This window comes from Marmota monax, unplaced genomic scaffold, assembly GCF_021218885.2.
Source record: "Marmota monax isolate L192 unplaced genomic scaffold, Marmota_monax_Labrador192_F-V1.1 WCK01_AAM20220418_F8-fsc00026, whole genome shotgun sequence".
NCBI lineage: Eukaryota > Metazoa > Chordata > Mammalia > Rodentia > Sciuridae > Marmota > Marmota monax.
Genome location: NW_026693108.1, coordinates 12,417,782 through 12,444,240, shown reverse-complemented (window position 1 = coordinate 12,444,240; position 26,459 = coordinate 12,417,782). Strand labels below are relative to the sequence as shown.

The 26,459-nt window shown below is 53.6% G+C and overlaps 2 protein-coding genes across 12 annotated transcripts in view; one reads left to right on the top strand and one right to left on the bottom strand.

Annotated features, from left to right (window-relative positions):
- The window catches only part of Farp1 (FERM, ARH/RhoGEF and pleckstrin domain protein 1), a 259,842-nt gene extending 238,976 nt beyond the window's left edge, over positions 1-20,866 (top strand). For all 8 annotated transcript variants that reach the window (XM_046454767.2, XM_046454766.2, XM_046454771.2 and 5 more), the window contains 11 exons: positions 1,542-1,623; positions 5,660-5,897; positions 8,728-8,858; positions 11,340-11,408; positions 11,617-11,706; positions 12,308-12,390; positions 12,470-12,582; positions 13,069-13,235; positions 17,360-17,467; positions 17,955-18,106; positions 19,452-20,866. In XM_046454767.2, the coding sequence (XP_046310723.1) occupies positions 1,542-1,623; positions 5,660-5,897; positions 8,728-8,858; positions 11,340-11,408; positions 11,617-11,706; positions 12,308-12,390; positions 12,470-12,582; positions 13,069-13,235; positions 17,360-17,467; positions 17,955-18,106; positions 19,452-19,533 (1,315 nt within the window). In that variant the 3' untranslated portion in view covers positions 19,534-20,866. The remainder of the gene's footprint in view (positions 1-1,541; positions 1,624-5,659; positions 5,898-8,727; positions 8,859-11,339; positions 11,409-11,616; positions 11,707-12,307; positions 12,391-12,469; positions 12,583-13,068; positions 13,236-17,359; positions 17,468-17,954; positions 18,107-19,451) is intronic.
- A 2,498-nt stretch (positions 20,867-23,364) lies between these two features.
- Positions 23,365-26,459, bottom strand: part of Stk24 (serine/threonine kinase 24) — a 99,565-nt gene continuing 96,470 nt past the window's right edge. For 3 of the 4 annotated variants that reach the window (XM_058582775.1, XM_058582774.1, XM_058582773.1), the window contains exon 10: positions 23,365-24,371. In XM_058582775.1, coding sequence (XP_058438758.1) covers positions 24,102-24,371 — 270 coding nt within the window. In that variant the 3' untranslated portion in view covers positions 23,365-24,101. The remainder of the gene's footprint in view (positions 24,372-26,459) is intronic. The other variant, XM_046454773.2, reaches the window with a different exon arrangement.

Genomic DNA, 26,459 nt, shown 5'->3' with positions numbered 1-26,459 from the left:
GAGGACGGTGACGGGCGGCCAGGGGGAAGCAAAGACAGGGAGTTCCACGTGGGACAGAGGGTGGGCCAGGCTGGAGAAGGCCGAGGAAGCGGAGGCCCAGGGCTGGGCCTCCCTTCTGTTTCAGGGGGGCTCTAGTGGCTCCAGCAGTGTGGGCGCCCCCTGGCTCCTGTGGGGGGGTGTGCACGGTGCCTGGCCTTGGCCAGCAGCAGAAAGGGTGCTGTCGATGGCGGGTGGGTGGAGCCAGGGGCGGAGTGGGGGCTGTCCCCGTCTTCACTGCACCGACCTGTCTGCCTCCTGGCCTCGCTTGATGATGCCCGTGTGTGCCCCCTGCCTCCGCTGGTCCCCTGAAGGTCCTCAGTGAACCAGAGATGGAGGCACAGATGGGGCCTCCAGCACCCTGCCAACGTCTGTTCTCACCTCTGGGGGTTACCAGCTACTGCACGTGTCTGCACCCCCAGAGCCACCTCACCTGAGCCGCCGCCTCCTCTGTTCCCTGTGGACACCTCTAAAGTCCAGTACCCAAGTCTCGTTGGCTTTTAGTTTGTTTAATTCACCCTGCTCCTACCAGTTGGCTTCTCGCGATCTGGAACCGTCGTCTGAAGATATCCACCAGGTCGACTGTTGTTTTAATCTGGGAAATTCTTTTCCCAAAGCCACTGCAAACTCAGAAGCTCGACTGCCCGGGCTCAAGGACAAGTTCCCTGCCTCGAGTTAACAGGCATTGGACTGCAGAGTTTCTCTGTGCCTCAGTTTCCCTAGCTATACAATGAAAGCTACAGTAGACCCTCTTCATGAAGCTGCTCTGAGGGTTAGATGAGTCGATGCCTCTAATGTCCTTATTGGTAGATCGTCTGATACATGAAGGACTCAGTAAATAGTCACTAATATTGTTATTTTCCTCGTGGCTATCGAAGTCCCTGAATTATCAACGTCAGCTTTGGCACTGAGCTATAGGAAACATGACAATATGTGCACACACTCCTTCCACGTGCACACAGCTTTGCTGTGCATCTGGAGGGCCCCGTCCCTCCCCATGTCCCTCTCTACTTGGCCACCCATCCTGCCCACTCCAGGAATTGGGCCTCCTGCATTTTCCCAATTTTGTCTTTCCCTTCCCAAGGGCTTTCCAGACAGTTCTTGGCTTCAGCTAAGGGCCCTTGGGAACAGAAACATCAATTCAGGGGCTGTCTTGCTTCCCGCAAGTGTTAGTCCCATCAACGGGATGCAATCGGCTCCCGAGTCAGTTAAGGTAAGTGTCCTTCAGGCTCAGGACATGGATGGAAAACAATTAATGTGAGATGAAACTAAAAGATCGGAAATTGGTTCTGCCCTCCTCCAAAGCACAAGTGGGATTCTTGTCTGCAGAGTGAGGAGGGTAATTTCAGTCTCCTTCCAGCCCTGACATGTCGTGACCCCGGAGAAAGTGCAGGGGACGCCCCGGGAGGGGTATAAACAGGTGGCTGCAAAGGAAACACCAAGGGAGGCGGCCTTTCCGGTCATCTGTCCACTGTTAACATTTGCCTTTGGAACTTTGCTCTCAGGGAAGGCCGCTCAAACGCCCACCTCAAAGGAGATCACCAAAGAATCGGAGACGTCATGCTGAGGAACATTCAGGGCATGAAGGTGAGCGGGGCGGCCTGGGGTGGGCAGGACCCCAGAAGAGGAAGCTGGGCCACCCAGGCCCCGGCTTTCAGCCCTTCACAGGCACATTGCCGACCCCCTGCAGACACCCGACGCAGAGCAGCGAGGGTGACAGTCTGTGTGAATTTTCCTCCAGGCTTTCTAGGTGTTACTTGGAGGAAACATTTTTAGTAGTTTTTTTTGTTGTTGTTGTTGTTGCTGTTGTTTCAAAGTCTTTGTATTTGCACCCAGAAAAGCAGGTACTTTTTTTTTACTGAATAGATCATTCAAAACATTTTTTTAAATGGCAGACAAAACATTGGTTGACTACGTAGCTCATTTCCAGTTGGTGGTTGTGGTTTCTTCTAAGCATGACAAAATATTAGCTGTGTAGGAATTCCAGGAAATCCCATGACTTTAGATCAGCATGGAAGGGTGTGGGTGTGTGCACGTGCGTGCGTGTGGGTGCTTTAGTTTGTTGTGTTTTGTAGTGCTAGGGATTAAACCTAGGCTTTGTACATGCTAGGCAAGCATCTCCTACCTCTGAGCTACACCTCCAGCTTTTTTATTTTATTTTGAGTCAAAAGTTGCTGAGGCTGGCCTTGAATTTGCCATCCTCCTGCCTCAGCCTCCTGAGTAGCTGAGTTTATAGTGCACCACCATGCCCAGCTAAGCCAATGTATACTTTTAATCATCCAGTAGTATTTACAATGAAAGTATACTTGAAGAAGTCAATAAATATTAAACCAGTACTCTACCATATATTTGAAATCTGCCCCTTCTCGTATATCTGAAATTTTTATGTTTTCATTTTCATTTTGACCCATTAATAATTCCTTTACTATAGAATGTTTTTGTTCACGTAACTTAACTATTGAACACAACTCTATTTGCATTTTAAAAGCAATCTTCCTGTATCTCAACTGCCTAGAGCCTAATAACTTTAGTAACTAATAACTGCGCAGAGAAAGCAATGACCCCCTAAGAAGGCAGGTGGTCACTTCAGCCTTTGTTTATCCGTTGGTCCAACAGCATCCATCTAGTGCTAACTGAGCACCTACTACATACAATACCCTCATAGAGAAGTTTTGGTTGGGGCTTGAATTGATTTCCAAGTCATTTGGCTAAGTTGTTTTGAAAGGGTCAAAAGCTCCAAGATATTTCCTGTCTGTCTGTCTGTCTGGGTTGCTGAGGTGCTGGGGTTGAACCAGGGCCAGGTACACACAGGGCAAGCACTCCACCACCAGACTTCACCTCAGCGTTCCCCGCAGTCTCTTTCTCTTAACAAAGATGGAGATGTCGCTTACCAGCTCCTCCGAGGTTCGCTTTTCCAACCTGCTCAGAGAGCAACCTGCTGCAGTTGTGGGCAGCCTCGGAGAGAAGCGCGGAAGTGGCCGGGGCTGCAGCCTCCTGTGCAGGATAAGAAGGCCGACCCCATCTAAGCCGCCCCACACCAGCGTCATAAGCTACGGTTTTGCACAGCCCTCAGATGTCGCGGTGACAGGCATCTGTGCTGCTCTCCGTGTGAGCTCTATAGTTTAGAGCAGTTTTAGGTTTACAGAATAATTGACAGGAAGCACAGAGTCCCCCAGCGCCCCTCCCACGGTTTCCACTCATTTCATCTGGGTGGTGGGTGCCTGTGGGACCGGTGAACCAGTGCTGATATGTCACCATAGCCAGGTCCGCGGTGGGCCTGAGCGCCCCGTGTTGTACATTCTAAGTGTGGACAAGTGTATGGTGACGTGCACCCGCCATGGCAGTGACAGGTGGCTTCACTCCCCTGACAGCCCCTGTGCTTCTCCCACTCACGCCCCCTCCCTGCCGGCCTCCTGCAGTCTCCGTGGCTCTTCCCTGAGAAGGTCCTGGAGCGGGAACCCTGCAGAAGTGGCTCTCAGGCTGGCTTTGTCCACTTGTCCCTCATCGTGTTCCTCTTACCTGAGGTCCCGACCCTGCCAGGCGAGGCCCCCTCCGCAGGCCTAGACTCGGCCACAGGCCTCTGGGCAGCAGCAGGGCCTGCCTGGCTCTTCCCGCACCCGTGGGGACAGTCCCCAGCACCTTGCTTTCTCCAGGTGTCCTTTGTGGCCTTCTCAGACTGTTTGCAGGTGCCCACCACCGCTTCCCCGCCCTCCTCTCTGCTGACCAGCACCACCTGGCCTCTGCCGGCCTCTCCTGCTGGGTCTAAGGAGCTGTGCCTTGCGCTCTCTGGGGCTCCTCAGCTGAGCTGGCATCTCAGCACTGTGCTGGCACCACGTGTTTACGGCTGGAGCTCTGTGCAGTGAAATAAAAATAGATGGGGCGGTGAAGCCACCAATAACCTTTTTAAGGAATGGGTGGGAGGGCTGAGGGCGTGGCCAGAGGTGGAGTCCTCAGCTTGCATGCATTGAGCCCTGGCTTCAATCCCAGCACCCTCCACGCCAAAAATAAAAATAATGGGTTGGCTTATTCTTTTTTTTTTTTTTTTCAAATTGTGGTTGCTCTTGTTGATTTTAAAGAATTTTCATAAAGTGTAGAAGGCGCATCAGACGGTTGTAGAGAGGTAGAAGCTCGGGTTAGCACTTGTGTCCAAAATGCTTAGGGTGCTGTTAGGTGCTTAGAGTCTGTGACTTTCTTGCTGTGCACACACGCACACACACGCACACTCATGCACACACACACGAAGGCATGTGTGATAGGTGCAGTCCAGATAAGCTTTGTGGACTATACCAAGCCAGTTTGCTGGTGCTGATGTGTGCCAGTCATGTGGGACGTCACCCTTAGGGGAGGAGGGGAGTGTGGCTCACAGTGCCTCCCTGCTTCTTTGCAACCTTCTGTAGAGTTTCTACTTCAAAACAGAAGATCTGAAAATAACCCTCGCAGGGGAGTCCCTGGGGAAAGGGCCAACACAGGCAGGTGCAGCATTAAGGACAGGAGGACAAAGGAGTAGACATCAGGGAAGGTTCTAGAACAGGAGCTGGGTAGGGACTCCTGAGCAGGGGCATCATGTGCAGTGCCTGGCACTTTCCTGTGCAGTTGGAGGGTGGGTAACCGGGGGTGAGCAGCGGGTCGAGGCTGGACAGGTCAGAGGATCACCTCCTGAGCACCGCGCATTCAGAGGCACTTCAGAAAGGGGCAAGGAAGTGGGGTGGGTGACACTGACCAGAGGAGGGCTGTGTGCTGAGGGATGGGGCAGATGGCAGCTCTGACGTGTTTGGATCGATTGATAGAACTATGGACAGTGTTCAAAGAAAGAAGAAGTCTAGAGCGTTCCACAGGGTTTTCTGTCCAGAGGAGCTACGTATTGGTAGCACAGATCCTAGAGTCAGAGGGTAAACAGGCAGCCAGGGGGAGGCAGGGCGAGTAGGCTTGTGTGTGGACGCATGCTTTTCAGCTCCTTAGGAGCGTGGCAGTGGTGTGTCACTGAGATAGGACTGTGCCCTGGACTAGAAATGGAGATGTGGGCGTGTCCGTCACCCCAGGAGAGTAAGCCTGTAGCAGAGGAAGTGGCTCTGGTAGGTGCTCGGCTGAATGAATGGGGTGAGACAAACGGAATGTATTTGCCAAACTGTTTGGTGCTTAGTGAATGGCCCTGGTCAGTTGTCATCTTAAAATACTAGGAAGAAAGCCACATCCCCACCCCTCAAGGGCCTCCCGTTTGATAGTTCCTGTGTTTTGTGCATTTTGCATGGGAGGTGTTCACTGGGGATTGAACCAGGGGCACTTTACCACTAAACTAGACCCCAGCCCTTTTTAATTTATTTTGAGACAGGGTCTAAGTTGTCCATGCTGGCCTTGAACTTGGGACCCTGCTGCCTCAGCCTCGTAGCTGAGATTGCCACTAGCTGCATGTGCATTTTAAATTGCTTAATGCCTTAATGGAGCTTTTTATTTCGTGCTCAGAACATCATTAAAATAATGAATTAAGTAGTGAAGTAGGAAAACTGAAATTTAAAGAGATTAAATAAACGTGATGATGTAATGGGTGCAATGCACGTCCATAAGCCCAACTGGGCACCAGAGCGTGCTGGTCCGTGGCTCAGGACTCCCCCTCTCACCCCACAAGCCCCTGGCAGCGCACCTCTGGAAGCATGGCGAGGCACTGGAGGCGCTGGAGAACGCTATCAGGAGCTCGCGGCGCCTGGAGCTCCTCTGCAGAGACTTCGAGCTGCAGAAGGTGTGTTACCTGCCGCTCAACACCTTCCTCCTGCGCCCGCTGCACCGGCTCATGCACTACCAGCAGGTCCTGGAGCGTCTGTGCAAGCACCACGCACCCAGCCACGCAGACTTCAGGGACTGCCGAGGTGAGCCCGGGACGGCCAGCGAATGCCGACGGCAGGTTTCCACAGTCCCCTGTCCCCTCTTGGTCCCTGCGTGGAAAGGTGCTACTCCTCCTTCACCTCTTGCACACATTCCTTCCTTTGAGCCTGGGAGGCTGGGGGCGAAGAACCCTGGAGGCGCCCACTTAGAACGGCTTCCACCTGTGTGGGTGAAACTCCATACTCCTACCTGCCACAGAAGGGGGCTGGTCCCTGATCCTCGTGCTCAGTACCACTGGGCATTTGTGATGTGCCAGTCACCTTAATAAGCCTTTCCCCTGAGTTAACTCCACCTTCCTCACCAGCCTGAGGCATGAGTGAGCTCATTTTACCTATGGAGACTACTGACATCAGAGAGGTTAAGGAATCTGTCCAGAGCTACGCAGCTGGCAAGTAAATGGTATGGAACCTGGATCACGCTTCCCTACGGTCTCAAGATGATGTACTCCCTCAAAGTGCCCAGGCCAGGCACAGGGCCTACTTTGTCACCTTTACTCCTTCAACAGTCCCATTTTATAGACAAGGAAGCAGAGGTCAGAGGTGGAAGGGATCCAGGAGTGCACTCTTGTCCCACTGAGCCACACATTGTTCTGAGCCTGGCTCCTTCTGTCCCGTGTTACATGCACTCTGTTGGCATTTATGCTCCCTGGCCTCAGCCCCAAGTCCCTTGCGAGTCAGGGCTGTTGCTGAGTCAGTCCCCTCCCCTCTCCAGCCAGGGCTGCCTCCAGAGTGGGCCCTTTGGAGGTGCCTCTTGAACACACTGCATGGAGTCTGTGTGTCCCTTGCATGTCAGGCCCCCTGCTCTTGTCTGAAGGCTCAGACACCCTCCCGTCTCCTGGGCTACCTGTTACTGTTCTCCAGACGCGTCTTTTCCCTCCTCCTTTGCTTGAAACCCAGGCGGCCCCTGCCTCCAACTAAAATCTAAACCCGTTCTGACCTGCACCCCGTTCCTCATGCACCAGATCCACACTGCTGTGGGTGCCTGGGAGGTGGAACGCTGGGATCCTGGCCCTGAGAGGACCTGCTGTAAACGCAGGGTGGGCAGGAGCGGGGGAAGGGATGTCCACGGTGAGGATACAGTGTAAGTGGGAGCTTTGCAGGATGAGGGGAGGGTCGGAGAATAGGGAGCAGCACAAATACAGGTATGCACAGGTCCAAAGGGGAGAGAACTCATGGAACATTCCAGAAAGCAGAAGTGCTGGGTGCCCTCTGTGTGGAGTGCAGAGAAGTGGGCCGACCAGAAGCCTGGAAGAGTGAACAGGGCCCGGAACCACAGGGTCTTGTAGATGTGGCGAGCTGACCTGGCGGCAGAGGGAGGGCAGGAAGGGTTCTCGTGGCGGGGGTCCCGACGGTGGCTCTCGGTATCTAGAACATACGGGATCTCCTTCAGATCGTCTTTTAAAACACAGCTCAATAGAAGACTTGGCAAAGTCGATGAAGACGGTGGCGGCTCATGCCCGACGGGCAGAGCTGCTTTAGATGTCAGGGTTTCTCTAGACCATCAAAAGCCTGTGAAACCAGCCACTGCCACGGCGTGGGGCCTTGTGTCCCTGCCTCCCGCATCACTGCCAGCACCTCCTCGGCCTTCCCTGCAAACCCGTCCTCGTCCCGAAGCCTCAGCTGGCACCTGAACTCAACGTTGGGTGGCCTCGCCCCCCCTTGTCCTGGTGTCCTGGCATTGCCAATTGCTGTGCCAGGACAAGGTGACCGAAGGCCTCCCCCAACTCTGAGGACCCCACAGGTGTGTCACTCGGGAGGGAGAGGGGACACTGGGACTTGCACTTGCCATCACTGGCAGACTTGGCCACTTTGTTCTATTTTTTTTTAAGCAGTCCCTGATGTTGGAATAGTTTATCTTTGACAATTAAATAGAAAGATGTGCTTGTTTCCTAGCTCAAGCAGAGTGGCCCCACTGTAGAGAGGGTGCACGCAGGTAGGCCTGAGCACAGAAGGCCTGAGCTGAGGGAGGCCAGGTGCCCTCCTCTCCTCTCCCAGCCTCCTCACTCCCAACCCACTGAGTACTGGTGCCCAGTAGAGGTTTATTGGACCAAGTGGGTGGTAATGTCCGAAGACAGAGGAAAACTCTAGGGTTTGTCACTGTGGCTGAGGGGAAGCCGTCTGTGGTAAGCCAGGAAGTGCTCACTTTGCATCCGAGGAGAAATCAAGACTGCTAACACTTGCCTTCTGGAACCGGAGGATGGGCAGGAGGAATTTGGTGTCCTGAAGACTGAAAATCAGTGGCACATGTTTCTGGACAGAATTGTCACATGCCCAGCCACTGCGGGCTTGTGTGCCCCCCTGATGCCTGGTTGCTGGCTCTGGGCAGCTCCTTTGGCATGTCTCAGTCGCTCTTTGCACCCTCTTGGTAAGCAGGGTAATGTCCACAGGAGGAAGAGCAGGTGCACTGATGCTAGTCCCCGAGTGTCGCAGTACAGGCCCCTCCAACACTGGCTGGCGGTCCCCACACTTCTGTGGCCTCTCTGTACTCACCGGGCCCTGCTCTCTCCAGGAAAGAGGCAGAATTCAGGGAGCCCTCATTCCCATGTCTTTCCCTCGATGCCCACGAGGCCTTTTACCTGAGGGGCAGCCATGCACCATGAGGCCATGCCGAGTCCCCTGCCTCCTCGAGGTGCTGCAGGGAAACCGGGTCAGCAAATCTGGCCTTAAAGCAAATCCCGCGGTTTCTCTGATTGAGCAGCAGCCGCACGTCCCCACAGGACAGGCCCTGAAATGCACAGTTCTGGAGAGTCTAGCTGAGAGCCCGGGGAGAGGCTCTGGCCTGCACTAACCTCGGCGCTTGTGTCTCCTTCACCAGCCGCGTTGGCAGAGATGACTGAAATGGTGGCGCAGTTGCACGGTACGATGATCAAGATGGAGAACTTCCAGAAGCTGCATGAACTCAAGAAAGACTTGATTGGCATTGACAATCTCGTGGTTCCCGGGAGGGTAAGCGGAGGGAGCAGGACGTAGAGTCAGAGAGAGGCCTCGGGGCTTAGAGCTTGTGGACCACCGACACTCTCAAGTTCAAGGGCCCTCCCCCTGCCCCCTGGGAGGCCACTGGGAAAACCCTTTGAACATTTAAGACAGCTTGTTTTGTTTTTTAAAACTTAGGTAAATGAGTGGCTGAGGGTGCATCTTAGTGGTAGAGCAGTTACCTAACATGCCTGAGGCCCTCCATTCAATCCCAGCACAAAACAAAAAAATGAAATTTAATGAAAATGGAAGAGAAAGAGAAAGAAAAGGACTAGATAAAATGGTGATCTAAAAGCAGAGAAGTTGTTAGTGCATGAAAGTGTCTATAAGATCCCATTCAAGTTCGGTACTTTTTTTTAAAGATGCAAAATTTTAATACATAAGTTTCATTTAAAATCAAAATGACATTTGAAACAATTCTGGGAGATACAGGTTCACTTATGGTATCAACTTGTACCTACCCAGCACCCTCCATGAGAAGCAGGTCATTAGCAATGGGTGGGACTTCCAGTACACACACACACACACACACACTCACACACACACACCCACACCCACTCCCACCAGGTAGAGGAACAGACAAGATGGGGAAAAGCCTGCTTTTTCCAGTTCCCTTCTCAGGAAGCAATCATTGCTCAGGAACCAAAAATGATCATTCTTTGCCATATCTATCAAATTCCTCTGGAATCTTGGTCCGGCTGCCTCTCCCTCTTCAAACTCTGTGCCTCCCAGATTCAGGCCTCTGCTCTGCTGCATGCCAGCCTTACCCTTAGGACAAGCCCCCTGAACGTCGGGCCTTGCAGGCTCATCTAACAGGTAGCGGCCTCGGCACTGGGGGAGCACATGGGGAGGTTCCCCGGGCGTCACCGCCAGAAGCCTAATCACAAAACGGACGGGAAAGGGCAAACAAGCTTTGGGAGACTCGTCCGAGTTCTGTGGTGGATACTGGGTGGAGATGAAGGCTGGGGTTCGCCCCAGCTCCTCTGGCGAGAGAGTTCTGCCTGGTCCCAACACGTAGCAGCCTCGTCTGCCTTCCATGGAATCGACGTAATTTTATTTAAACAGAACTCTACAAGACATTAATGCATTAGGCCAAGGTGAACAGGCCATTTGTAAGGATTTCTCATTTTGAGGGAACGGTTTCCAGCGAGTGAAGAGAGCACTGGATTGGAATAGGCAGCCACAGGTTCAAATTCTGGCTCTACCAGAGCCGGGATGATGGAACTGGAAGGGGGATCTTATCCTCCCCGTCATGGGTCAGGAAGATCAGGAGGTTTATTATATAAGAAGATGCAGCACATCTTACCTTCCGTCTCCCCTCCCACTTACAAAGGGGACCAAGCATACCCTTCCTGCGTTATGGACGGTGCCACAGCACCCCAAGCATCATGAGCCTTTCGTGGGTGGTGCTCAGTCACCCCTGGCTGACCAGGCGGTCTTGGGCTCATTTCTTCCTTACTTTGCTCCTCAGTTTCCTTATCTGGAAGTGGGGATAATACTGTTGAACGTCAGGCTGGCGTGAGGGGCCACTACGCCCACCCGGGACGTGTCAGACATACCGTGCACTCAGCAAGGGGAGGTCGTTTTTGCTTACAGAGGTGAAGCTGCAGTTGGGGTGCTGCTTACCGGCTTCAGCGCCACCTCACTTTCCTAGGCTCTGTCCCCCCAGCCACCTGCCTTCCTCGTTGCTTCAAGTCAACCCCAAACAAAATGGGAGCAGCGTCACGGGCTCTCAGAGGGAGTGAGTTCCAGGATAGACAGCAGTGAGGGTGGCACGGCACTGAAGACACTACTGATGCGCGTGGGACAGTCCATGTGTGCTCTATCCCAACGTAAAAATGACCATTAGCTGGAAGTGGTGCAGTACAGCTGCTCAGGAGGCCAAGGTGGGAGGACGGCTTGAACCCCGGGGTTCAAGGACAGCCAGGGCAACATGGCCCCCGTCCCAAAAGAAAGAAAAGGTTGCTGTTTGGTTTTCAAAGTCCCTGCCCTACATAGCACAACCTCCGTCCTCATGGATCTGGGGGAAAATGTGACTGGGGATGCCGAGTGCCTTGGTTCCTCTGGTTTCTAAGACCCGGAGTCGGAACTCACAGACAAGATTCTCTGTCTTCTGCACTATCTTCCCAGTCCCTGGCCGCCACTTTGTGCAGTTGGGGTCCCTGTCCTCTCCTTCATGGTGAGGAGCATGGAGCTGGGGATGGCCCTCATCCTCACAGGGGCTGTGGCTCCCTGCATGTGAGCACATGCTTCCTGCTAGCCTGAACCCCAGTTTCCTGTGAGGTGCCTCCAATGGGGCACCTGCCGTGAAGGCCCCTGGGAAAGACAGCGGTGCTTAGTGGCAGCCTAGCCTGGCCCCGGGATGCAGTAACTGAAGGCCTCACTCAGCAGGACAGGGCCGCGGGTGCAGGGGGCCTTGCGCTCTTGGTACATCTGGCTGTGTCTGCTCCGCAGGAGTTCATCCGCCTGGGCAGCCTCAGCAAGCTCTCGGGGAAGGGGCTCCAGCAGCGCATGTTTTTCCTGGTAAGTGGTGAGAGCGATGTATCCTCTCGATGGCCCCCGGACCCATGTTGTCACAGGGCTAGAGATCATAAGGCCATGGCCACCCAAGGGACCCTGGCAGGCAGGAAGAGCAGCTCCCTGGGTTTCCCAGAGACTTGGGGAAATGCACTGACTGCCCTGATGGTATCCAGCAGAGCCCACTCACCCGCCACTCCGCTTGTTCCTCTAGTTCAACGACGTCTTGCTGTACACCAGCCGGGGACTGACCGCCTCCAACCAGTTTAAAGTCCACGGGCAGCTCCCGCTCTATGGCATGACGGTGAGTGCGCTATGCGGGCAGCAGCAGAGGGGGCACGCCTCTGATGGGAGGAGCCAAAGGGCGAGGCCGGGCAGGAAGTGGAGGACAGGACCCTCCCGGGTGGGAAGACTGGGCCCTGAAGACCAGTGGCTCTCCAGTCCTCCCCTGAAAGAACGGCCTTCTAGGGCCCTCCTGGTAGGAACACTGCCCCTCCTCCTGCTTGTGGGATGCCACCAGTGCTTCCTTCTGGAACCAAGTAGAGGCCTGCTGCCTGCCTCTGTGTGACTCTGCCCCTCCCAGCCTGGCGGGCAGCTTCACCACACACAAGGAATGGTGGAGTTGGGGCTAGACCAGCTTGTCCCCCGCAAGAAGAGCCAGTGGCCAGGGCCCCAACCCCTGGTCAAGCAGGTGCACATGAGACACCTCGCTGCAAGATTGTGATCTTGAGGCTTATGGTGGCCTCCTTAGGAGGTGGACAGAGAGGTGCATGGGCTCTGCGTTCCTCTGGGCCCTGAGCTGTTTTCGGCTTTCAGTGGCCTGGTCACCTTTAGGAAGCATCTGAAAACATACCAGGTATCTCGCCTACTGCTTCACGGTAACATGGTGAACTCCTGCCCCACAGATCGAGGAGAGCGAGGACGAGTGGGGGGTGCCCCACTGCCTGACCCTCCGAGGCCAGCGGCAATCCATCATCGTGGCCGCCAGGTAACTCTGGAATCTGACCGCTTACCGTCTACCTTTGACCTGCTGTGTCTGAGAAGCTGACACCCATCTCTGTCCTCAGTTCTCGGTCCGAGATGGAAAAGTGGATTGAGGACATCCAGATGGCCATTGACCTGGCAGAGAAGAGCAGTGGCCCCACACCTGAGTTCCTGGCCAGCAGCCCCCCGGACAACAGTGAGTGGTGGGGAAGCTTCCTGGGGCAGCACCCAAGCCCATGGCCATAGGGCTCACCGTGGAGGGGTGGCCTGGCTCTGCACCCCTGGCAGGTGGTCCCTCAGCCACAGTCTGTGTTTGAGTTTAAGGGTAGAAATCAACAAAAGCTCTTTTTCTGAAAGTTAAACTGTGGAAACATGCAAAGGGGCAGGGAAGTCACCCGCTCTGGGCCGGCACTGCTGCCCGGCAGTTGGTGTCCAAGGAGAAGGGCAGGCTGCTGTGTAGGGCCACAGGCCAGGCACCCAGATGTGCAGGGGCTCCCTGGCAGAGGCAGGTGGGCCAGGGCATGCTCCCCTCCATGGAGGCCTCGCTAGACCCCTGCTTAGTGGGTGCCCTGGGGACCACGCTGAGTCCCCCAGCCTTCCGAGCCTCCCCCAGTGCTTTGGAGGGCATCAGGAAAAGGCTTCACATGGGGAGACACCAGTGTGGCTTCCTGTCATCCTGCAGAGTCCCCCGACGAAGCCACCACGGCCGACCAGGAGTCGGAGGATGACCTGAGTGGCTCACGCACCTCGCTGGAGCGCCAGGCCCCTCACCGCGGCAACACGATGGTGCACGTGTGCTGGCACCGCAACACCAGCGTCTCCATGGTGGACTTCAGCGTCGCCGTGGAGGTACCCGTGGAGTGCGGAGGTGGCGGCTGGGTGGCTCTCATCCCTACCTTGCACCTGCCCAGGCAGAGCACGTGCAGCCTTCGGCCCGGGGGTCTGCAGTGAGCCCGGCCCTGTGCCTGGCCATTGGCAGCTGAGCAGGGAGGACGGAGCCCGGGGCTTGAGTCTGCTGTGGTCATCCCCACGGGGGCAGAGGAGTGGGCGTTGTCCTCTGCCACTGCAGCTGCGGCTCCTGCTGTCCGTCAGTCTTCACTGCCACCTACAGGAGTCTTGGTTTTCTTTCGTTCTCCAGTTTCTTTCCTCTAGGGGACTGGGTCACAGGGCAGCGTCTGTTCACGTGTGCAGCCGTGAGTCCAGGGCCATGTCCTGGAGCTGTCACCTGGAAATCGGGTGTATGAGGAGGTTGTGGGGTCTGACAATCGGCAAGCTGGTGCCAGCAGGGCGGGGCCCTCCAGGGGCTCTCTGGGACTCACCCTGAACGTAGGCCTCCTTGATCACAACTGTGAAGGCTTCCAGACCTTTCCAAACCCCCTTTTCCAGCTCAGGTCTGAAGTGACTTTAAGAACCTTCCAAGCCCAGAAAACTGAAAACAGGGGCTTTCTCATCTCCCCTGGCCAGCAGCACCCACCTGGCTGTACGCGGCCATCGGTGTCTCTCAAGTTGTGTGCACGCTCGGTCTCATATGAAATCGTCACTGTGTGTGACTGTGGCTGGCCCCCTGGCCCCCACTGAGGTAGAGGCTGGACTCAGCTTCTAAAACACAGGAAGTTCTCGTTCCCAAACGTGCCTGGGCCACAGCATCACGTGAGGGTTCGCTGGCTCCGATCAGGCAGGCTGGGAGAGGTGTTCTCTGGAAGTGACCTTCATGGTCCTACCCACCTTTCTGAGCTTCCTGCTATACCCTGTGTTGGGAAGATACTCTCTGTGGACATGGCGAGGCCAGGCACTCACTGTCCCTGCCCCAGGCAGTTTCTTCCTGGCCACTCCCACTGGGCTCTGCCCATGGAGGCCGCTGTGCCTGGTCAGTGGGCACTGTTCCCTCTCCCTCCCACTCACAGGCCACATGCTCCACACTCCACCTCCACTGCACCCTCCCTCTGGGTGTGTGTGAAACTTGCTGGGAGCGGGAAGCCACTCAAGCGTGCAGTGAGGGGCAGGCGGCCTGGGGGCACCTCTACAAGCCCCGCACTCCTTCACGCACCATCTACAGAATGGCGGGTGTCTTCAGGGTCGGGAGAGCCAGACAAGCAACCTGGCCCACACGCAGGCCAGATCCAGCGACACCTGGCCGCTTCCCGCCCTGAACTAGGAGTGGGCCCATGTTTCCCAGTGGTTTCTGGGTACTGGCTCCGATTTTGCCTGCACAGCCTGTGACACTTACTGCGGCCCCAAGGAGAAGCTGGCCACCCTCAGGAGCCAGCATGAATGCCCGTGGGTGGCTTTGGGGGGCAATAATGCAGGTTAAAATTTTGTGGGACTGGCCAGGGTGTCTCCCACACGTCCCCTCCATATGAAAGTCCCTCCCAAGGCACAGCACTTCAGTCTGGCCTCTGAGGTGGGTGGCCTCATGTGCCAGGTGCCAAAATGCTCCTGGACCAGCTGGTGAGCCTCGGGCCTCCCCTGAGAGGAAGGGGCGGCTCCTGTCCTCCCAGCCATGACCCTTCCTCAGCCTGTGCCCGGCTTCTGTCTGCTGTGATTCGTGCAGGTAGAAGTGAGCACCGGGAGGCTTGGGGACGGCATGAAGATGAGCTGGCTGTGGCACGGGGGTCCCCTCGGCCAGTCGTAGGGGTCCAGACAACAGGTCGTAGGGTAGGACTGCCAACTGAGGGAAGCCGTGCAGCTGGCGGAGCCAGCAAGGGCTTTGAAAGATCATAGATAGACACTGACTCAGAGGACAGTGAAAGAGTGCAATGCAGAGAGGGGGACAGGACGGTTCACTTCCTGTGGTTGCTGTGACAGGACCGCACACCCATCAAAACGCAGCTCGCTCTCCCACAGCACAGGAAGCCCCAGCATCAGGGAGGTGGTGGGGCTGGTTCCTGCTGGAGGCGCGTGGGGGAAATCTATTCCCTGCCTCTCTGCTGGCTTCTTGCCGGTGTGATACTGCTAGGGCACCGACAGTCCTTGGCTCAGTCATGTCACATCACTAGTCTGCAGCCACATGGTCTGCTCCCTGCGTCTGGGTACAAATCTCTCTTTATAGGAGCACCGTCCGCATCGATCCTACTTGTAAGAGGTCACGTTCACAAGTAATAGGGGTTTGGACTTGGACATGTCTTTGGGGACATACCGTTCAGCCCACCCACAATGGGCTGAGATGGATGGCAAGAGGGGGCAGAGCAAGGAGGCCTCTGTCAGACAGGAAGATGAGAGGGGTCTCTGGGGACAGCATCAAGGAAACGGGGCATTGGCTGGTTCTGGGAGAAGCAAGTGGAGACCCAGACACGGAGACGCCCAAGACATGTACTCACAGGGTTCAGCCCACAAGAGCAGAAGAGACAGGGAACTTCACCGAGAGTCCACTGGGGCAGCAGCTGTAGAGGCTGCGAGGACAGAGCAAGGCTTCAGGTGGCTGGTAGAAGCAGGGCATCCCGAGGAGCCTGCCTCAGAATATGGGCCTGGAATGGGGCGGATGGACGCAGTGTCTGACCCCTGGGTGGGCTGGCTTGGGTGTAAGAGGACGCGTGAGAGGACATGGGAGAAGTCCTCCTGTCTCACATGGGGTCCTTACCTCTGGTGTGCCATGGTGTGGTACTGCTAGGTCACCAAATCCCCAGCTCAGCCCTGGGTGTCACCATCTGCTGGGAGCCCTGCACTCCCTTGTCCCTGAGAGGGGATGGCAGTCAGACAAGGGGACAGAAGGTTGGAGCTGCCCGCTGGCCTGGGACACCCTCTCCACTGTAGCTGTGGTCCCCAGGCAGGGGCCCCGTCTTTCCTGCACCCTCTCAGCTCACTGTTCATTCCGCCCCTCCCCCATCAGACTGTGAGCAGCTGGAGAGAGACGTCAAACATCTTCCATCTCAGCTCCTGGCCCAGGCCTTTACTTGCTTGTGTGGGTACTTAGAGGAATGGAGTAAATAGCTTTTGCTTTTTAAAACTGGTAAAATTTAAAGTTTGGCAAATTAGCCATTTTTAAGTGGACAGGTGAGTGGCACTCATCTTCTTTAAAGGTTGTGCCCCCATTACCACCTTCCCCACCTGAGTCTCCCCTGGTGGTGCCACCTTGACAAAGGAAACCAAGGAGACCTGGCTTGTCAGAAAGTCCCCCAGTCGCCTCAGCATTCTCTGGCCCAGTGAGGTGTCCGTCCTTTGCTCCCATCGGGGCTGCCTGTGTGTCTTTAGCAGCAGCTGACCCAGGTCTCAAGGTGACCACAGGACCTGTGGGATTAGCCCAGGACACTGGAGACAGGGCCTGGACCCGCCCTGCCTGGCTGAGTGCAGCTTCTGGCCCTTGCCCACTAGGTGGCGGTCAGGAGCTACAGGTGAGGGTGTCCTTCAAGCCTTGGTGGCCGGATGGATCTGTTTCCTAGGAAAGGAAGGACCACAAAGACAGTGGCTTAGAGCAGAAATTTGTTCTCCCATGGTTTCTGGGGGCCACAAGGTCAAAATCAAGCTGTCAGTGGGGCCAAGACCCTGGAAGCCAAGGGACCCTTCCTCGCCTCTTTCATATTGTTTGTTGGCAGAGTGTGATGTTGCTGTGGGCCCCTGCCCCACTGCACAAGGAGTCCTTCCTGTGTGTCCCTCCCCCTAGGGACAGTACTCACATTTCAAGTCCCTCTTCCCCACTGGGACCTCATTTTAACTTATACCTGAGCCCACCTACTTTACTAAGGTCACATTCTGAGACACTGCAGGTGAAGCCCCGGCATTTCTCTTGGGAGGATACGACTTAACCTGTAACAGGTGACAAGGAGAATTACTCAGGCCCAGCCCACTCGACCCAAGGGCTTCTTCACCTGCCAGGGAGTGGTGGGCCTTTTCCTAGTCAGGGCACGCCTAGGTCACAGGAAGCCTGTTCTTAGAACCTGGGCACCTCCCATGACCACCACACAGCACGATGGGCGTCGAGGCCGCGCTGTCTTGCCGGGGCCATTCCCTGTGCCCCTGACTGGCCGCTTGTCTTGCAGAACCAGCTGTCTGGGAACCTGCTGAGGAAATTCAAAAACAGCAATGGATGGCAGAAGCTGTGGGTGGTATTCACGAACTTCTGCCTGTTCTTCTACAAGTCACACCAGGTAGGTACCTTGCCCAGGTCAGGTGGTCCTGGGACCTTAGGGATGGGGACCGAGTGAAGTGTGCCTGGCCTGGGAAGAGTGGCGGCAACTCGGGGCTTCCTACAGCACCCTCCCTGCAGGCAGGCGGCCTCCCCTGGGGAGACAGATAGGGCTCCCCTGCTCAGCCCCTGCTGGGCGTGGAGAAGCAGGTGCTCGGGGTCCTGCACTGGGCCTGTAGGGGGGCCGCGGCTCAGCGAAGGCTGATGTTAACTGTTGGCTAAAGGAGAGTCTGGCTGCTGCTTGGACAAGGAAAGGGGATCGTGTGGGGCTCGTGTCCTCCTGGAGTCATGAGCTGGACCTCGCTGCACTGGCCAAGACCGTGGCCTCTAGTCCCTTCCCTGCAGACCCATGTCCTGGGGTGGAACTGCCTGGGCTCCAGAGCTGCTTCAGGTGGGGGGCAGTAGCCAGGCGCAGCCTCCTCCCCAAGCCACCTTTGTGCCCTTCCCAGGACAATCATCCCCTCGCCAGCCTGCCTCTGCTCGGGTACTCGCTCACCATCCCCTCCGAGGCTGAGAACATCCACAAGGACTATGTGTTCAAGCTGCACTTCAAGTCCCACGTGTACTACTTCAGGGCTGAAAGCGAATACACGTTCGAAAGGTAAACGTCCGACACTGGGTCCTGGGCAGGCAGGGGACACCCCCGGGTGGGCCTGCATTTCCTCCCTAGAGCTGGCTCCCCTCCCTGCCTGGTGCCCACGCGCCCTTGCTCCTGGGAGGCCAGTGCAGTCTTGGCTTCCTGGGTGCTACCCTGCTCACGCCACCAACCCTGCGCCTTTAGGTTTAACGTGTGCGCGTTGTCAGGAAGCGAAGCTGAGGCCCGTGGTGGGGAGCGGGCTCGGGGACTGCCGCCCTCCCTTGCTAGGCTCAGCTGTCACAGTACGCCTAACTGGGCGATGACCAAGAATGTCCCCGTCGTCAAAGGGCCACAGGAAGCAGGAAGAGCTTACATGCCTTAGGGCTCTCCTCTCTGCCGCTGTCTGCTATTTAGCCAAGAAATGAGTGGACAAAGGAGCCAGGCCACTGGGCATGAGCTACACCTTGAGGCTACTCCTGAAATTCACATTTTTAGATAGAAATTCTGAGCCTCTGGGAAATGCACTCCATAGCACACCTCTGATGTAGCTGTCATTGCTGTCCTTGGTGACAGAGCCCTCAGGCTAGATAGGGCAGTAGTTACCACTCGGGCCAGGTCAGTGCCCCTCCTAGGGAGCAGCTTGTCTCCCGGCCACGGTGTTAAGACAGTGAGTTCTATGGGTGCTCAGGTCCACAAGGACTACTAAATGGGCCGATCATGAACTGTACACAATGCCTTGTAATGTCCAGGAGACCTAACAGTTCTTGAGCAACAGTTTGCCACCGAGCCCACAGGATAGTGATTCTCACACTTGATCCTGGACTTGGATCACGGAGCTGAGCTGGATCCGTCTAACTTGGGAGCTGCATGAAGGTCCTCCGTCAAGGAGGAAGCTTGGTTCAGCCCAGCTCCCCGACCTCAGTCCTACGGACACTTTGAACCAGAGGGACCGGGGAGGGGGAAGCTGCCCTGGCTGCTAATCCTCCAGACTTTGCCAAATGACCCCTGGGGACATGTTACTACAGCATAAAATGGATTCCCCACCAAGCAGGTTGGGAAACATTCAGTATCCTCAGAAAAGATCAGGAGGTAGAGCTCTCCCACACAGCCAAAGCCACCTCATCCTAAATTGGTCAAAGTGAGCCTGTGGCCTCCCGTGCCTCTGGCTCCTATGGTTCTCAAACTGCATTCCTTGGGGACCCGTAGAGGAACCTTCTGTTTTAACTCTAACTTACAAACTCTGCTGCCAAAATGACCAATTACAAACCAGTTGGGCTTCCATGACATCGTGTTTTTGCCAATGGCAGCACAGAACCATGAAACTGAATAAAGTGGCCCAAAATAGCCCTGTCACCTTCTTCTGTTTCAGGTGGATGGAAGTGATCCGAAGTGCCACCAGCTCTGCCTCTCGGGCCCATGTTTCAAGTCACAAAGAATCTCACATGTATTGATGGCTGGACGCACTCCATGGCTGGCTCACCGTCTGTGACGAAGCCAGCCACACTGTCACCTGTCTGAACATGGTTTCACAGTGACTCTCGCCCGTCTCCCTCCGCGGCCATCTCCTCACCTTGTCTTCTCCACTGCTGATTTCTCCTTGGAACGGGGCCTCCCACCTCCAGGCCTGGGGGCCTTCCGCCGTCATTCTCATGGGGACTGTTCTTGGGCTTGTGCCAGTATTGCAGCATTGTCATTAAAGAGTGCCAAACGACATTCCTTCCCCACGACTGCACCTCTAACACGGTGCACACACATCCGTTCAACCGAGGACAGGGCAAGTGCTCTTCTTTTTCTTAGAAAAGGACTTTTAGTATTCCACCTGCGGGCTGCTGTTTTAAAAATGGATTTTTCCAGTGTGGCGGTCTTAAGCAAATGAGATCGTTTTCAGGTTTCATTTCCCCCCCAATCTTTCTACTTTTATAACAGGAGGTCCACAGGACTCACTTTCCTTGACTAATAAGCAGTTCCCAGCGCACTCCGCTCCGCTGAGGGGTCCATGCTCCAGTGACACACACTTGTTACCTGGCCTACTTCTTGGCGAAGTTGACCAAATCGATTCCTCTTTACAAACCGTAGCGGGTTGTTTTCTGTTTGGAGGAGCAGGGACCCAGTGCGCCCCTGACTGCTGCTGTACTGTGAGTGGTGTGTACGATGGTGTTTGCTGTGTTTCACAAGCATGAGAACCTGTGTGTCACTGACCAGGGCCATTTGTGCTGTTCCGTTCTGGGGTGTCATGTGAGCTTCATGGATGCAGGAGCCTGTACAGTAATGGTACGTAGTCCCAGCCCCCGTGACCAGACCCATCCCCTCCCGCCTCCGTGGTTGGAAACCACGAGTTCTCTAGTAGTTATCTACCGTGCCTGTCTTCACTCTTTAGACTCATCCCCCGGGCATGGGGTACCGGCAGAGTGACACTGCACCCCCTGGACAGTCACGCTTCGCTGGGAACCTGGTGTCCCAGTGCCCACAGGTGGGCAGTGTCGACCCGTTCCCTGTGGCAACCAGGTGGCTGCCATTCCCTTAGCACTCTTGAGCCCTGCCTGACGTTAGTCGGCCAATTCAGCACAGTTCTGTCCTATGTCCTCACAGGGAGGCCACTTCCCTGAACAGTGGGCACACCGTCATGGAGCTGTGGCTGGTGTCCACGAGTGACAGGCAGACAAGAGCTCAAGACGTGTCATCCTTTGCCTTACAATATGTACCAGATGGTTGCAAGCACTAACAAAGGGAATAAAAATACCTCACGCCAAAATCCAGCATATTGAAGTTTTAAGGCAAAACAGACCAGCACTGTCTCTTGTCTTTATTGTGCACATGTGGCGGGAACAGGGACCAAGGGCCTACAATGCCACCTCGGCAGGGGCAGGGTGGGTGGATGTGATAGGGAGGAGGACAGGCTCGGGAGATAGAACCAGTGTGGACAGACTGGGAGGACCTTCCACTTTCCCTTGGAAGAAGCCCCTGATGAACAGCCTGGAGAACAAGCTCCCAGCAGGCTTCTCCCAAACTGGGGGTGGGGGGGGTCAGGGAGATGCTAAGGGGACAGGGGGCAGAGCAGTATCAGGGACATACTTCCTCTAGGACTTACCTGAACTGAGTGACATCCCCAACTCATTCAGGAACACCTGGGGACGAGGTGGTTCCCTACCTCAGCATTTCTGAATGTTTCCAAACCACCTGCCGGACACCTGTGGTTCCCATCTGTGACCAGCTCCTCTGTTCCCCGTGTGGCTTCAGAGAAAAACGGAAAATAACATAGGCACCAAGTCCACTCCCGATGGGCTGCCAGGGGAGGTGGCGTTCCAGCGACCCCTCTACACGCAAGACAAAGACCATCGTTTGCTGAGCCCTTTGCTAACCCTTGCATGACCCAGTGGGTGCTCAAGAACACACTATGGGGCCTCTGCCTTCACTGCCATATTTCGTGGTAGAAATGCAGCCCTGTTCCTGAAGGAAGAAAGTATCAAATACTTATCAACTGGCAACTCATGACTAAAGGACCAAGCCAGACACTTCACAAGAGCAACTCAAGAACAGAACTGTCCACTTGGAAGACAGGTGGCACTCAGTTCGTCAGGAAAGCGAGGGCCCAGCTGTTAGGTGGTCGAGACATCTGGAACCACCCTGGGCTCCACCTCCCGGGTGCAGCCAGCAGGACGCAGAGAAACAACTTCAAAAAGGCAGAAGCCATGGCTGAGCAGTCAGCTCACAGCCACCGCTTCATGGTGGCCACACTTACATGACCCACAGGCCCTGGGCTGAGGAGCCAGGAACAGGTCAGGTTTGGCATCAGGAGACTTCAAGTGACTGCAAACCCCCAAACGCTGAGCTCACAGACTCGGCTGAAGACCAGCAGCCGTCGGCACTACTGAGGCAGGTTCCAATCGGAGCTCTGGCACCTGGCTCCTCTTCAGTGAAAGACTGGAAATGTGGGGACAAAGGCTAGACTGTGGCTAAACGAGGTGCCCTCAACATTTCAGCCGATTGTGTCTACAGAGTCACAATCCAGGAGAGAGTACAGTGAGGTAGTCCACGTTTAAACCTCCAGTCTAAACACACGCCCCAGGAAGTTTCCAGCAAATTCCCAAAGAATCATTTGTTGCTTTTACCAGGAGATGGAGCTTTACAGTATTGTATGCTCATGACTGCAGGGAATCTTCCTAATCAAGACCAATATTCTTGATTAGGATCCAAGTCTACCTAGCAACTTCACCTCAGTTATAGTATTTGAAGTTGGCTGCAGGAATTGTTCAGTGGTTCAGTGCAGAATTGTTCAGTGGTGGAGCACCTGCCTTGCGTGCATGAGGCCCTGACATCAAGTCATGATGTCACTGCCTGGAAACCCGATGAACTCTGTCTTCCAGAAAAGCTGCCATCTACATTGGTGCTCTTAAAACCTAACACATAGCACACTTGAGGTACCCAGACACCCCATGATGGATAAAACTGACCTTTGGCCTTGTATAGGGAAACACATACTGCTCAGAGTCTTGTACCCTTACAAAAGGAATCAGCAATGCAGTCTGAGTTCCTTTAGCCTCGTGTATCCCTTTTAAAAATTAGTAATTCAACCGAAATCCACTTGTGATAAAACATCATGGTTCCATAGTCTAAACTCCCACATCAAATCCAAACAAACCGATACCCCTCCGCAACACCTCGAGCTCAGGCATGTTCTCTGTCCCCGCAACCTCCAGGCCACTGCGGCAATGAACTTCCCAAGTCCACCCAGCGACTTCGTTGCCTCCCCAAAATTCCATTGTCTTAATCCTGGCAACATATTACTAAAGGACCAAGCTACTACCCCAATAAAAGATGACAATAATTAGCATCAACAAATATAAAAGAATACTACCTGTACCAAAATAAAACACCCCAAAATTGCTACACAACCCTCCCTCATTGCAGAAAACCCAGAAATTTCCCACCTTGCTGAACAACACCTGAGAGCAAACCAAGAAAACCAGACATCCTGGGTGGCAGCACTGGCAGCCGTGGTCTCCTTCAGAAGAACTAAAACCATCCTTAAAGTCCCTGGCAAGAGGTAGAGCAGTTTCACAAATCTGCAATGTCCAGCCACATCTCAGTGACCACTCACACAGTTGCAAAGCTGAAAATGCTGCTCATCAGCATTTTCCCACCTGGGCACTTTTCCCTGGAGTTTTCTGAACTGTCTCAGCACACACACTCAGCCAGCCACACGCTTACACAACCACACACACACACAAGCAGGTGCCCTGTCCACTCTGCAGTCATGTTTCAAGAAGAGTATGCAAAATAAGTGTGTTATAAAATTTATTGGTGTAAGCATCCAGACACTTCCAGGTGGGAAAGATGATGATATGCAGATTCCGCTACGAGGTGCAACAGAAAATCGTGTGGGCAGGACAGTACGCCTGGTGCACGACTCCAAACAAAGGTTAGACGAGAGTGCTTCCTCTGGGAAACTCAGAATAATAATTTAAAGCTTCATGAGGCAAGATATGTTCCAATTTAAAACACTAAGAAATAGTACCATCGATGAAAAAGGAAATCAACTTCTAAGTGTACCAAAAGGGGTGAAGGACAAACAAGAGGGACATTTGCATCTGTCGAGGTACAAATGGGAGTGTTCCATCGAGGGGCGTTAATTATTATTAATGGCAAACCCTGCAAATACAAAATAAAACCCAAATCACTGGTCACATGATTCAAAATTTACATGTAATAAAGGCAAGGCAATAGACTCAAGTTATGGCCTGTCAAATATTTACTCCACGGACATTATCTACAGAAGCACTTGGCCGATTTGTACACAGTGATTCCTTATGCACGCCAAAGGGGTTTCTGTAAAAATGACGCTATATACAGTCTGTACACAGATCCACCAGCGATTCTCCATCTCCCGGGGGAGTTATCGACTTAAAGCAGGATACCTGAGGTTTCATGTCTTTAGTTGCCTTATCACAATCCCAAATATACACTTCAGGGGTTTTGTTTTCAAAGACATTTTCCTTGAATATGTGCACTATGGTTAAAATTAAAAACAATAAAAAAATAAAATAATTGCTTGAAGGAGCTGGCCCTCCCCACCCCATGCGAGAGACTTCATCAGGCTGGGCACAGCGAGGGCTAAGTGTGTCCCTGGACGTCGCGGCCTTGGGGGTGGCCCTCCGTGGCGCCTCCAGCAGAGCCGGCAAAGGTTCTCCTCGACTTTCAAAAGGAGGATGCAGAAGAAAGGAGGGAAAACAAAACCCCAGAGGCCAAAGGGTTTCAGTGGGACGAAGTTCCTCCACCACTTAGAGAATATCTAAGAAAAAAGAAAAAGAAACAGAAGTAAATGTCATTTTTCTAACCCTTGTGCAAAAATTTAAAATAATAAAAATCTTAGTTTTGATAGGAAGTCTTAAGTCATTTAGAAAATCATGGTTCTGACACAAAAACTTCATAGCACACGATCAAGAGGAAAAATGATGTGTCCAGCCTTCTGGACAGATGTCAAGCAGCGGATGAGACTTACTGAGGATCAATTTTGGAAAAATGACATTGTCCAGTAACAGAGCAAGAGCCCAGGGATGCCCTCCCACAGCTGATGGAAGAGGACTGCAGGCAGTCCTTTTAGGCCACCAACATACTGACATGGTCCAAGTCACCAGCTTCCCAGCAGGGCCTCAGAAACAAAGTTCACAGGAGGAAATGGGTATCTGCACAGAGAAACCTCTCCAGATTTTTTAAACACCAGAATAATTTGTAACAACTTTGAAGACTAACAGAAAAGCAGTTAAGCAAAATATGCAAACCAGAAGAAATCAAGATTTTAAATTATGATCATCTGTGTTTACGCAATCTGAAAAATAAAGTTTGCTGTGACTATACACATATAATACCTGTGTGTTTGTAAGTTCTGTATCATAAATACCATGGAATAAAGTCCCAGGAGCAATGTAATTTGCAAGTATGTGAGAAATGGAGTAAGTTCACACTTGTGCATTGGAAGGTAATGCATTAAAAGATGGTAATGGTGGTGGTGGTGATGGTGGTAACCACCAGGCTACAATAGTGGGACCATGAATCACTTCTTGTTTTCGAAAAATTTTATAGTATTTTCTTGCTTCAGAATATAAAACAACGGGGCTGAGGCTGCCTCGTGGTCAAACACCATCAGAACCAACTCTAAGGCACAGGTCAGGAGATGGCCAAGGACACCTTTAAGAAGACTTGTCTCAAACATTCCTACCCACAGCTCCTCTCTGCAGGCACTGATAATGCCTGGAACTAGAAGGCATTATCAGTAGGAGTGTCAAGGTCCCCGTGAAAGCAGGCATTAGCCACAACCTCTATACTTGAATTTCAATATCGAGTTGATGGTGCACAGAACAGTCTAAACATTAATTCAAAAAACTAAGACAGAAAGGCTCAGAAAATGCTTCAGGTGACAGTTTTCTTTCTGAGCGACTTGCCAAGGTAACGGGTTTGGGAGCCAAATTGCAAAGAAGCCTGAGCTTCAGCCACTGTGGCCGGCATCCAATCATGGAGGACTTTGGGGTAAAAAACAGACTGCCACAGCAAGCCTGCAGGGACAAGATGAGGACTCCCCAAAGCCAGGCCATCTGATGACCAAGGAGGAGGGTCCACTTGTCACTGAAGGCCACAGGTGGCTACTAAGCACCCAACTGTAAGTGTGGATTCAAGCCCACGCGTAAACACACCGGATTTCAAAGACTCAGTACAAAAAAGAAAGTAAAAATATCTTACACTGTAATTGTTTCTATTGATTATATATTGAAATGATAATGTTTGAAGTGTAGCAGATTAAAAAATATTCCTAAATCTACGTGAAGCCCGTGTTACACTCCCACTGGATGGAGCTGGCAGATGGGTTTGCATCAACAATAAAAGAAAGGGGACAGGGAGAAGGGGGTTGTGAAGTGGAAAACATGGACCGACCCGTGTGCTCGGGACACAGCACAGTGCTGGACTGCTGGGGAAGTCCAGGCACACACATAGATCACGCCACACGTTCAGGCAATGGGGACCTCATATAAAATACCAGCTCAGAAGTGACACTACACAAGCAGAAAAAAAGTCCAAAGCAAGACACTAATGATATACCCAGTTTCTGGGTTTAGTTCTATTTGCTTTATGAGTTTCATTCTTTATTTGGGGGGAGGGAGGAACAATTGAACCCAGGGGTGCTTAACTACTGAGCCACACCCCCAGCCCTTTTTATATTTTATTTAGAGGCAGGGTCTCACCGTGTTGCTAAGTGCCTCACTGAGTTGCAGAGGCTGGCTTTGAACTCATGATTCTTCTGCCTCAGCCTCCCAAGCTGCTGGGATTACAGGCCTGCACCACTGCACCCAGCATAAGTTTCTTTTTAATAAGAAATACATGCCAT